At 41.6% G+C, this 13,594-nt stretch overlaps 1 protein-coding gene across 6 annotated transcripts in view; it reads left to right on the plus strand.

The window, feature by feature from the left end:
• Positions 1-776: 776 nt before the first annotated feature.
• The window catches only part of LOC121579180 (transcription factor COE1-A), a 247,836-nt gene continuing 235,018 nt past the window's right edge, over positions 777-13,594 (plus strand). For all 6 annotated transcript variants that reach the window (XM_041893538.2, XM_041893540.2, XM_041893543.2 and 3 more), the window contains exons 1-4: positions 777-1,524; positions 2,321-2,477; positions 3,416-3,479; positions 4,841-4,896. In XM_041893538.2, the coding sequence (XP_041749472.2) occupies positions 1,391-1,524; positions 2,321-2,477; positions 3,416-3,479; positions 4,841-4,896 (411 nt within the window). In that variant the 5' untranslated portion in view covers positions 777-1,390. The remainder of the gene's footprint in view (positions 1,525-2,320; positions 2,478-3,415; positions 3,480-4,840; positions 4,897-13,594) is intronic.

Genomic DNA, 13,594 nt, shown 5'->3' on the forward strand with positions numbered 1-13,594 from the left:
TCAGCATTAGTTTGTTTAAATAAAATATGTATTGCATGAGTTGGACGCAAGCACGTAGGTCTACACATAAGGATAAATATTGTTTCTAAATTAAATAAACAGTTAGGCTACATGTTGTTCTGTATTCCTATATTGCAGTTGGGTATATTAAAGTGTGTAAAATAGTGTAAACTTCACTAGTGCATCTGCATGCGTGAAGTATGGACATCTATGCAAAGTCTTACAATTGTGTTAGAATGTTTTCACATACTTGGACCTTGGGTTGACATCTATGGTTTAATACTTTTGACTAGCCTAGCTAAGCCTACATTCATCGTTTCATCGAGACAAAGATTCCGGTGTGCTCAAACGCGTCTCCTCTCCCCTCTCTACTGCGGCCACACAATGAGAGCCTAATAGCGGATATATTGAACAAAGTTGTAAAAAAAAATATTTTCCCCATAATAAGAAACGTATCCGTGCTTTATCCAAAACTGATGCAGAAATCTCTCACTGGGGGCTACACAGTCAGACACGTTTTCAAGACATATCCGAACTAATCAGAATTTCCTCTCTATACGCTTCAATTCATGCAACCAATTTTTCGATATGGAGTAATCTTTGGCAACATTCTCCGAGAGCTCCTTTAGAGTGATCTCTGACTTCAGCTGCGAGAGTGCGACCGTGGTGCGGTGGAGGTAAGGGAAGTGGGCGGCCTTAAATATATCGCCTAATGAGGCGAGCCGTGGTTGGGCGTATCTGACACTTGGCTCGTCTTTGTTTGGGGGCAGCCCGCCTCTTACAGTCTCTCCCTCTTCCCTCTGGGGCTGGTGTGCTTGTGTTTAGTTCTCAGAGATAGTCAAATAGGATTCCTTTGGGAAGGGACACAAATCACTCCCATTTTAACAAGAGGAACAACACGGGATCTGCCGCCACAAGGGTCCTCCTCTTCTTGATTTCCAATTTCTTATTCATTTCCATTTGACAGAGATCATTGGAAAAAGGAAACAGAGAGAGAAAAGGGATGATGATATTTGATCTAGCACAATCTGAAAGCTCTAGTTGATCCCACTGACACCAGAGCTCATAGAGCACGTATCCTCAATACAGGAGCGACATCGTCAAAACCTCGAGTGAGATTTTGTTCATTTGCGCTGTCTTGCGTTTCGCTCGTTTGTCTTTTTTATCACTGTTTGAAGTGATTTTGGTGCCTGAGACACCTGGATTTCGATAACTCGTCTTTGGACTCTTTTCGTCTTTTTCTCTTGGTTTAAAGTAAACAGACACGCTGTCACTGGCTTCAACACGGACCCAGCACTATCTCACGTCCACGCCCGCCTTTTACCTGTGTGATTAGAGAAAACTAATTTTGGGACACTTGGTAAACAGAGAGAGGGAGCGCGATTTGTTAATGTTTGGGATTCAGGAGAGCATCCAGAGGAGTGGGAGTAGTTTGAAAGAGGAACCCATCGGATCCGGGATGAACGCAGTTCGGACATGGATGCAGGGAGCGGGGGTGTTGGACGCGAACACGGCCGCTCAAAGGTAAGAAGCCGGAGACAGCATCTTCCTCCCGGCGCGAAGGCTCAACCAGCGCACGGATGGTCCACGGTCCACACTGTTTTGGGAAACTATATTTTCAATGTACCAAATTATTTGTGTCGCTACACTTGCAGTTTAGCGTACATGCTTTGTGCTCGAATAATTGTTTAAGTTTTCTTTGCCCCCGCCGTGTCGATGCTCCCCTCACCAATGGGAGTTCAGCATATAGCCTAATGGATGACTTCTATACTCTACTGGTTAATTGGACATAGTCTACAGTTTAGTTAGACAGAACAGTTAAAATAGTGGTCATAATAGTTAGAATATAATAACTATAAAATCATGATAATAAAAACATGTTAATAAATTGGCCATGGAAATATGTGTCTTATATAGGCTTGCGTAGGTCTATCAATGCCAAGAGCCTAGAATATTGACAGGCATATCAACTAAACCTCATCATAAAAAGAGCCCACTTCAATACATGAATTTTCCAAATTAGGCTATTTGTCGCACTGTTTAAAATGAGGCAAGTATCAAAAGGTTCGCTTCGCAAATATGAACAGGACTTACACGATTCGCTTCGCAAATATGAACAGGACTTACACGATTCGCTTCGCAAATATGAACAGGACTTACACGATTCGCTTCGCAAATATGAACAGGACTTACACGATTCGCTTCGCAAATATGAACAGGACTTACACAAGTTTTACTCTAAAGAGGCTAAGAACTTATTTCATACGTTTAAGTCTGGTAATGCTCTAACAACGAATACCCCTTGCATGTCTATCCACAGTGGAGTGGGTCTTGCCCGGGCGCACTTTGAGAAGCAACCGCCATCAAATCTAAGGAAATCCAACTTCTTTCACTTCGTTTTGGCTCTATATGACAGACAAGGACAGCCAGTGGAAATCGAAAGGACGTCTTTCCTCGGTTTTATCGAGAAGGAAAAGGTGAGTGATTTAAAAATAAAAAAAATTATCAGCTTCTGCATGCACACTAAATTGTCCCACATCCACATTTTGACAATTATATAATAAGCATAGCTGTATCAGACGAATCTCATTTTAAATTAAAAACCCATTCAACCTATGTAAAGACCTGTGTATTTATTTAGCGAAGATTTATAAATATTTCCACATGTTTATGGCAATTAGACTACATGCTCGTAATAGGCTAATAGTAATAAAAGTGTATCCAAATAAAAATGGACCTAATTATACTAATAATGTAAAGAATAATACTAATAATACTAATAATTATATATTTGTAAAATAATATTTGTAGAATAATATTTGTCTTTTGAAGTTTACAAGTTATTTCCTTATTGTCGTTATATCTCTAAATATGTATACTTGTTTAAAATAATATAAAATATTTGACATAATACAAATAAACTCAATGTGTTTTTCTCATTACAAAATACCAATATTTAGCCTACTGCTATGGAAATATTTTGGGCAATGATTTTGTGCATTTCAGTACATAAAAAATAGGCTTAATAAAAATAATACAACCACTTGTTCCATAAATTCTCCTAATTTCCAATAAACCAGCTTATATGTATTTTTCTAGTAGCACTACATTAAGTAGCATAATTACTGCAATGTATTTTTGAGATGGTTCTTTTTGAGATGGTTCTCACCTTCAGCCATGAAAACAGAGCCTAATTTCTATACTGTTCTAAATAAGTGGTTGTTGAATAATACAAAATCTACGTGTACAATAATTATGCTACATTTCGCCAATCCCAAATTATTATCGAGTTATAATCAATGCACTAGCTTATTTCTGAGAGTTCCGTCTAATTTGAACACAAGCACAGCAATTTCCATCTTATCAGATCTGAATGAAATGAGTTGAACTCCACTTTAAATCTGCTCATTTACAGGAATCCACTGGAGAAAAGACCAACAATGGGATACATTACAGACTGCAACTTCTCTACAGTAATGGTAAGTGTACAACATTGGTCAACTCTCCTGTCGACAATGTTGTGCTTATGTTCTGAGTCGCAGGAAGCGGATACATATACCACAAACAAGATTTGCATTACATTCTACATAAATAACAACCCCAGGTGCCATTTAGTTGAGCCTTTTCCCTAATGTAATCTTTAAGTTAATTTGAGATCAAGTAATTGTTATATTTGATCAGGCTAAGTTTAATTTTGGATAAAAAAATGTAATCAACAGTAGGCTGTTGCTATAGAAGTCCATACTGTGAGTGAAAGAAAATAAAACAATTTATATCATTAATAATAGCCTGGTGTAGAAGTAATGCAACTTTACGGCTTTCTGAATCTCATTACCTGAATTGTCTTTTCATAATTAACAATTATCATAGCTAAATATTTCCGCATATAAGCAGTCTCGCGCTTGTTATTTCTCATGCCTGCGAGCATGTGTAGTGTACCTTGACCACAATGGCCTTGCTTGGTTCATCTTTTGGCCCCGTCAGCAGCTATTTGTCTCACAGCAAAAAAAGAGAACTGTTTTTAGGTCCCTGTATCGTGTGTTTGTGTATTATTGTTTTTATGGGCTATGCTGTTTATTTTATAAGCTTCAATTGGTGTCGTTTTCATTGTTCCCATCACATTGCGAAGCTTCACAGTCTGTCTAGCAAACTATTGATATTTGATCGTGTTAAGCTTATTAATGAATAGGCTATAAACCATTGCGCAACAATATATTGTGACATTATTTATGCCTATTCAGTTGTCACTACAGCCTTGGAAGTATAGGCCTAAGTTTACTTTTTGTTTTTGATTTGTCTCACATATGTGTTTGGCAATAACTATTGCTTAATCCATCACAAATTGTGCAAATATTGTTTAAAGACTAACTATATTCACTAACATTGCTAATATCCATGGGAAATATTGAAACTAAATTGTGACTGTAATCGCAAGCATTATTGAAATATATTTTTCAATAATGACTGATCCTCCTGAAGTTTGGAGGATGAAGTTCTGTAATTGATTTAGTTTTAATCCCACCCATGGTGAAAAATATATATTTATTGACACAAGTGAATTGCTTAGATTAAGAATACAGGTTGTAAATTACATCCCCAAAATAAATGTAATTAGCCTATAGAGTATCCTTAATATTTTCAATGAGGTCAACTTTGTTGCCTCAATGCATAGTTTGGCACTTACATAGTCATTGTCAGCATCTATGTTTGTGTGTGTGACTCATGTATTTTTTCCTGTTCTTTCTCTCTCTCTCTCTCTCTCTCTCTCTCTCTCTCTCTCTCTCTCTCTCTCTCTCTCTCTCTCTCTCTCTCTCTCTCTCTCTCTCTCTCTGTGTGTTAGGCATCAGGACAGAGCAGGACTTTTATGTACGACTCATTGACTCCATGACTAAACAGGTAAGGTTCCATTCCTGTGTCCCTCTGCCTAACAATGACAAGTAATACAGAACAACACTAAATGGACCAGACATGTTGAAGAAGTGAAGGGAAGAGAAACAGTAATGTTTCTCAGGCGGACCTAGTGCAGGAGACAACAGCCCACGGCAGCAGACTGTGTACACGGAACCCTCGGGCCTGTGTTACATTTGGGCAGGTCCCCGCTCACTTGGTAACACTGACAGCCCAGAGTGTCTCCTTGTATTATGCCCCTAACAATGAAGCGGGGGACCCATTGAGGTGTGTTTGCTGAGCCGCTCTTCTCTCACAGAAATAATCACGCTGTTGGTTTGGGTGTGGAATGGATGGACGGTTGCCTTACTTATTATTTCGATTTTTATTCATAAGAAAGTAGAGTTATTATATTGACATTCAAGTGCAGGAGTTGATTATTTGGAAAGCATTTTTTTTGTGATGTTTTTTTTTAAAGACAGACGTTGTATTCTGACACCCCCAAGAAAGTTAAAATGTCATACACTGAATTATAATGTTCAGAAATATTATTTACAGGTAGGCCTTTAGCCAACTCTGTTTCCACCGTTTCTGTTTTCTCTCCTGGATTTGACCCCTATGGATAGTGTGACATGTTTGGTGTTTGGCTAATGTGCTCGTTAGCGGGCTCAGGGTAATGGCAGGTTGCTGAGAGGAGAAACATGCTACGCTCTCTTAACGCGCACTAGCGTACGGCGTCACACTGCACTGGCGTCACAGCCAATATCAAATGGCATTAAACCCTGAGCTGCCACTCAGACGCTGTCAGTCTGGCAGTCTTGTTGTCTCTTAATAAACTGTTTAACCTTCTTGGCAAGGGGAGAGAGAGGCAGAGGTTTGCTGTTGGTTGAGAGGACTCGCACATTTTTTTCTTTCCGTCCGCACTTAGAATTCCTATTGTTGCGTTTGTTTAACTCTGTCGACGAGAGGATTCGAGAGTTTTAGGAATAGTCTAGACTAACAAGTAGTGATTCTTGCTGCTGTTGATGGACTACAACAACTATTTGAAATAGGAACCTGATTATTTTGTTTTCATATTATCAGTGTAGAAGCTCCTCTAATTTGTATGCAATATTTTTTTGTATTAGTGAGTGATTGCTAGATTTATGACTAGTATGGCCAGGCACATTACATGGTGCATATGTGTATTTCACACCCAGATGAGTCAGATGACTTACCGATCAGTTTGTTTTAGTTCTGGGTGTCTCTGTAGTGTTCTGTCAGGAATGTGAGCAGAGCCGGAGCACAGGTCTCTCTCTCTCTCTCTCTCGTTGACAGAGCTGTCACTGGGGCCTCACAGCTAGTAACTACCACATACATTCCAGCTCTGTCAAATTGTTTGTTGATCATTGCTTGACAACCTTTTTCAGGTCTTGCCAGATATTTTGAAGCAGATTTAAGTCAAAACTGTAACTCGGCCACTCAGGAACATTCACTGTCTTCTTGGTAAGCAACTCCAGTGTAGATTTAGCCTTGTGTTTTAGGTTATTGTCCTGCTGAAAGGTGAATTAATCTCCCAGAGTCTGGTGGAAAGCAGACTGAACCAGGTTTTCCTCTAGGATTTTACCTGTGCTTAGCTCCATTCAATTTATATTTTATCCTGAAAAACTCCCCAGTCCTTAACGATTACAAGCATACACATAACATGATGCATCCACCACTATGCTTGAAAATATGGAGAGTGGTACTCAGTAATGTGTTGTATTGGATTTGGCCCAAACATAACACTTTGTATTCAGGACAAAAATACAATTGCTTTGCCACATTTTTTGCAGTATTTTAGTGCCTTGTTGCAAACAGGATGCATGTTTTTGAATATTTTTATTCTGTACAGGCTTCCTTCTTTTCACTCTGTGATTTAGGTTAGTATTGTGGAGTAACTACAATGTTGTTGATCCATCCTCAGTTTTCACCTATCACAGCCTTAAAACTCTGTAACTATTTTAAAGTCACCATTGGCCTCATTGTGAAATCTTTGAGCGGTTTCCTTCCTCTCCGGCAACTGAGTTAGGAAGGACCCTGTATCTTTGTAGTGACTGGGTGTATTGATATACCATCCAAAGTGTAATTAGTAACTTCACCATGCTCAAAGGGACATTAAACGTCTGATTTTTTAAATTTGACCCATCTACCAATAGGTGGCCTTTTTGCGAGGCATTGGAAAACCTACCTGATCTTTGTGGTTGAATCTGTGTTTTAAATTCACTGCTCGACTGGGGACCTTACAGATAATTGTATGTGTGGGGTACAGAAATTAGGTAGTCATTCAAAAATCATGTTAAACACTATTATCGCACACAGAGTGAGTCCATTAAACTTATTATATGACTTGTTAAGCAAATATGTACTCCTGAACTTATTTAGGCTATATCTACAGTTGTGGTCAAACGTTTTGAGAATGACACAAGTATTGGTCTTCACAAAGTTCCCTGCTTCAGTGTTATGAGATATTTTTGTCAGATGTTACTATGGTATACTGAAGTATAATTACAAGCATTCCATAAGTGTCAAAGGCTTTTATTGACCATTACATTAAGTTTATGCAAAGAGTCAATATTTGCAGTGTTGACCCTTCTTTTTCAAGACCTCTGCAATCCGCCCTGGCATGCTGTCAATTAACTTCTGGGCCACATCCTGACTGATGGCAGCCCATTCTTGCATAATCAATGCTTGGAGTTTGTCAGAATTTGTGGGTTTTTGTTTGTCCACCCGCCTCTTGAGGATCGACCACAATTTCTCAATGGGATTAAGGTCTGGGGAGTTTCCTGGCCATGGACCCAAAATGTCGATGTTTTGTTCCCCGAGCCACTTAGTTATCACTTTTGCCTTATGGCAAGGTGCTCCATCATGCTGGAAAAGGCATTGGTCGTCACCAAACTGTTCTTGGATGGTTGGGAGAAGTTCTTTATTCATGGCTGTGTTCTTAGGCAAAATTGTGAGCGAGCCCACTCCCTTGGCTGAGAAGCAACCCCACACATGAATGGTCTCAGGATGCTTTACTGTTGGTATGACACAGGACTGATGGTAGCGCTCACCTTGTCTTCTCCGGACAAGGTGTTTTCCGGATGCCCCAAACAATCGGAAAGGGGATTCATCAGAGAAAATGACTTTACCCCAGTCCTCAGCAGTCCAATCCCTGTACCTTTTGCAGAATATCAGTCTGTCCCTGATGTTTTTCCTGGAGAGAAGTGGCTTCTTTGCTGCCCTTCTTGACACAAGGCCATCCTCCAAAAGTATTCGCCTCACTGTGCGTGCAGATGCACTCACACCTGCCTGCTGCCATTCCTGAGCAAGCTCTGCACTGGTGGTGCCCCGATCCCGCAGCTGAATCAACTTTAGGAGACGGTCCTGGCGCTTACTGGACTTTCTTGGGCGCCCTGACGCCTTCTTCACAACAATTGAACCTCTCTCCTTGAAGTTCTTGATGATCCGATAAATGGTTGATTTATGTGCAATCTTACTAGCAGCAATATCCTTGCCTGTGAAGCCCTTTTTGTGCAAAGCAATGATGACAGCACGTGTTTCCTTGCAGGTAACCATGGTTAACAGAGGAAGAACAATGATTTCAAGCACCACCCTCCTTTTAAAGCTTCCAGTCTGTTATTCTAACTCAATCAGCATGACAGAGTGATCTCCAGCCTTGTCCTCGTCAACACTCTCACCTGTGTTAACGAGAGAATCACTGACATGATGACAGCTGGTCCTTTTGTGACAGGACTGAAATGCAGTGGAAATGTTTTTTGGGGATTAAGTTCATTTTCTTGGCAAAGAGGGACTTTGCAATTAATTGCAATTCATCTGATCACTCTTCATGACATTCTGGAGTATATGCAAATTGCCATCATCAAAACTGAGGCAGCAGACTTTGTGAAAATTAGTATTAGTGTCATTCTCAAAACTTTTGACAACGACTGTACAGTACCAGTCAAAAGTTTGGACACACCTACTCATTCAAGGGTTTTTCTTAATTTTTACTAGTTTCTACTTTGTAGAATAATAGTGAAGACATCAAAACTATGAAATAACACCTATGGAATCATGTAGTAACCAAAAAAGTGTTACACAAATCAAAATATAGCCACCCTTTGACAGCTGTGCACACTCTTGGCATTCTCTCAACCAGCTTCACGGGGTAGTCACCTGGAATGCATTTCAATTAACAGGTGTGCCTTCTTAAAAGTTAATTTGTGGAATTTCTTTCCTTCTTAATGCGTTTGAGCCAATCAGTTGTGTTGTAACAAGGTAGGGTTGGTATACAGAAGATAGCCCTATTTGGTAAAAGACCAAGTCCATATTATGGTAAGAATAGCTCAAATAATCAAAGAGAAATGACAGTCCATCATTACTTTAAGACATGAAGGTCAGTCAATACAGAACATTTCAAGAACTTTGAACGTTTCTTCAAGTGCAGTCGCAAAAACCATCAAGCACTATGATGAAACTGGCTCTCATGAGGACAGCCACAGGAAAGGAAGATCCAGAGTTACCTCTGCTGCAGAGGATAAGTTCATTAGAGTTACCAGCCTCAGAAATTGCAGCCCAAATAAATGCTTCACAGATTTCAAGTAACAGACACATCTCAACATCAACTGTTCAGAGGAGACTGCGTGAATCAGTCCTTCATGGTCGACTTGCTGCAAAGAAACCACTACTAAAGGACTCCAATAATAAGAAGAGACTTGCTTGGGCCAAGAAACATGAGCAATGGACATTAGACTGGTGGAAATCTGTCCTTTGGTCTGATGAGTCCAAATTTGAGATTTTTGGTTCCAACCGCTGTGTCTTTGTGAGAAAATTTTATTTGTCACATGCGCCGAATACAACCTTACAGTGAAAATGCTTACTTACAAGCCCTTAACCAACAATGCAGTTCAAGAAAAGAGTTAAGAAAATATTTACTAAATTAACTAAAGTAAAAAATCAAATAAAAAGTTACACAATAAAATAACAAGAACGAGGCTATATACCGGTATCGAGTCAATGTGCGGGGGTACAGGTTAGTCGAGGTAATTCGCAGTGGGAAAAAAGAAAGTACCCAATTGTCATACTTGAGTAAAATTAAATATACCTTAATAGAAAATGACTCAAGTAAAAGTGAAAGTCACCCAGTAAAATACTACTTGACAAAAAATCTAAAAGTATTTGGTTTGAAATATACTAGTAAATGTAATTGCTAAAATATACTTAAGTATCAAAAGTCAAAGTAAAAGTATGAATAATTTTAAATTCCTTATATTAAGCAAACCAGACAGCACAATGTTATTTTGTATTTTTTATTTACAGATAGCCAGGGGCCCCTCCAACACTCAGACATCATTTACAAACGAAGCATTTGTGTTTAGTGAGTCCGCCAGATCAGAGGCAGTAAGGATGACCAGGCATGTTCTCTTGATAAGTGTGTGAATTGGACCATTTTCTGTCCTACTAAGAGTACTTTTGGGTGTCAGGGAAAATGTATGGAGTAAGAAGTACATTATTTTCTTTAGGAATGTAGTCAAGTAAAAGTAAAAGTTGTCAAAAATATAAATATAGAAGTAAAGTACTTACTGAAGTACTTTACACCACTGGTAATTTGTACATTTAGGTAGGGGTAAAGTGACTATGCATAGATAATAAACAGTGAGTAGCAGCAGTGTAAAAGCAAAGGTGGGGGGGGCATTTGTAAATAGTCCGGGTGGCCATTTGATTAATTGTTCAGCAGTCTTATGGCTTGGGGGTAGAAGATGTTAAGGAGCCTTTTGGTCCTAGACTTGGCGCTCCGGTACCACTTGCCGTGCGGTAGCAGAGAGAACAGTTTATGACTTGGTTGACTGGAGCCTTTGACAATTTTTTGGGCCTTCCTCTGACACCGCTTGGTATATAGGTCCTGGATGGCAGGAAGCTTGGCCCCAGTGATGTACTGGGCCGTACGCACTACCCTGTGTAGCGCCTTACGGTCAGATGCCGAGCAGTTGCCATACCAGGCGGTGATGCAACCGGTCAGGATGCTCTCGATGGTGCAGCTGTAGTGTTTTTATTAATGGGGGCCTGTTCGGCCCTCCTTATCCTGTAGTCCACGATCAGCTCCTTTGTCTTGCTCACATTGAGGGAGAGGTTGTTGTCCTGGCACCACACTGCCAGGTCTCTGACCTTCTCCCTATAGGCTGTCTCATCATTGTCGTTGATCAGGCCTACCACTGTTGGAGTCGTGCTTGGCCATGCAGTCGTGGGTGAACAGGGAGTACAGGAGGGGACTAAGCACGCACCCCTGAGGTGCCCCAGTGTTGAAGATCAGCGTGGTAGATGTGTTGTTGCCTACCCTTACCACCTGGGGGCGGCCCGTCAGGAAGTCCAGGATCCAGTTGCAGAGGGAAGTGTTTAGTCCCAGGGTCCTTAGCTTAGTGATGAGCTTTGTGGGCACTATGGTGTTGAACGCTGAGCTGTAGTCAATGAACAGCATTCTCACATAGGTGTTCCTTTTGTCCAGGTGAGAAAGGGCAGTGTGGAGTGCGATTGAGATTACGTCATCTGTGGATCTGTTGGGGCGGTATGCGAATTGGAGTGGGTCTAGGGTTTCCGGGATGATGGTGTTGATGTGAGTCATGACCAGCCTTTCAAAGCACTTCATGGCTACCGACGTGAGTGCTACGGGCCGGTAGTCATTTAGGCAGGTTACCTTCACTTTCTTGGGCACAGGGACTATGGTGGTCTGCTTGAAACATGTAGGTATTACAGACTCAGTCAGGGAGAGGTTGAAAATGTCAGTGAAGACACTTGACAGTTGGTCCGCACCTGCTCTGAGTACACATCCTGGTAATCCGTCTGGCCCTGCGGGCTTGTGAATGTTGACCTGTTTAAAGGTCTTGTTCACATCGGCTACCGAGAGCGTGATCACACAGTCATCCGGAACAGCTGGTGCTCTCATGCATGCTTCAGTGTTGCTTGCCTCCAAGTGAGCATAAAAGGCATTTTACTCGTCTGGTAGGCTGGCGTCACTGGGCAGCTCGCGGCTGGGTTTCCCTTTGTAGTCCGTAATACTTTGCCAGACCTGCCACATCCGACGAGTGTCAGAGCCGGTGTAGTAGGATTCAATCTTAGTCCTGTATTGACGCTTTGCCTGTTTGATGGTTTGTCTGACGGCATAGCGGGATTTCTTATAAGCGTCCGGATTAGTGTCCTGCTCCTTGAAAGCGGCAGCTCTAGCCTTTAGCTCGGTGCGGATGTTGCCTGTAATCCATGGCTTCTGGTCGGGATATGTACGTACGGTCACTGTGGGGACGACGTTGTCGATGCACTTATTGATGAAGTCTGTGCTAGCAAAACAGTCCTGTAGCGTAGCATCCGCGTCATCTGACCACTTCCGTATTGAGTGAGTCACTGGTACTTCCTGCTTTAGTTTTTGCTTGTAAGCAGGAATCAGGAGGATATAATTATGGTCAGATTTGCCAAATGGAGGGCGAGGGAGAGCTTTGTATGTGTCGCTGTGTGTGGAGTAAAGGTGATCTAGAGTTTCTTTCCCTCTGGTTGCACACGTGACATGCTGGTAGAAATGAGGTCAAACTGATTTTAGTTTACCTGCATCATATGATCAGGAAAAACCTGGTAACCCTAATAATAAGGTGTAACAGTAGAAAGACTGCTGTAGTCTGTGTGATGACATGGGGGCTGTGGGAAAGGAACACTAATTAACAGGTGGTCCAGCCAAACCATTGTTGGCTTGGTTAGGAAGGATAAGGTCAACATGATCGGATCCATAGCCCCATGCATGTTCTTTCCAGTGAGGAGCCTGTCTGTCTGTCTGTCACAGCTGTGAGTCCCAGTGTCTGATCAAAGTGCTGCCTGCGTGCTGCTGTTCCAGCCTGCATGGAAATCAAGGATAATCACACTAACGCTATAAACCTAACCACAGAGTTTAAGACTCACTGTGTTGTTGTTACTGTGGCCACAACCACCACCGCTGCACTGTACTGTGGCTCCAATGGAACAACCACTAATGTGTCACTGTGGCTTCATACCCTACTAGAGATAACCTAACAGGGAAAATAGAGAAGGAGTTCATGGTGAGTGGACAACGGTATTGACATCTACTATGCATATTGTAATCACACTTGTTAGTAGGACATTCATTTTCATCACAACCATAAAATTGCAGTAATAAACATAGAAATTATTGTTATAACCAACTATAAAATCAGCACTACTATCACACAGAATAGAGAGCGAGAGAGAGAGCAAGAGAGAGGGGCGCCCTGGGGTGTCAGTGACAGTTGTATCTGCGATCATGTTCTCCACCGGTGACAGATCTGATGAAGACAGCGCCCAGGCAGGAGGGCCTCTCCTTCTCACTCTCCCTCTCTCTCTCTCTCTCTCTCTCTCTCTCTCTCTCTCTCTCTCTCTCTCTCTCTCTCTCTCTCTCTCTCTCTCTCTCTCTCTCTCTCTCTCTCTCTCTCTCTTCTCTCTCTCTTCTCCTCTCTCTCTCTCTCTCTCTCTCTCTCTCTCTCTCTCTCTCTCTCTCTCTCTCTCTCTCTCTACCTCTCTTTCTCCCCTACCCTGAAGTTTGGCGCCAGAACAGCTGAGCTGGGGGTGGGGTGGGATGGGGTGAGGTAGTTGCTAGTTTGAGGGGGGAACAAAGACGGAGACAGGCAGACTGATCGCGGCAACTCTTTAAAAGTATCTGTGTTGCTATGGC

The sequence above is a fragment of the Coregonus clupeaformis genome, chromosome 13, assembly GCF_020615455.1.
Source record: "Coregonus clupeaformis isolate EN_2021a chromosome 13, ASM2061545v1, whole genome shotgun sequence".
Taxonomy (NCBI): domain Eukaryota; kingdom Metazoa; phylum Chordata; class Actinopteri; order Salmoniformes; family Salmonidae; genus Coregonus; species Coregonus clupeaformis.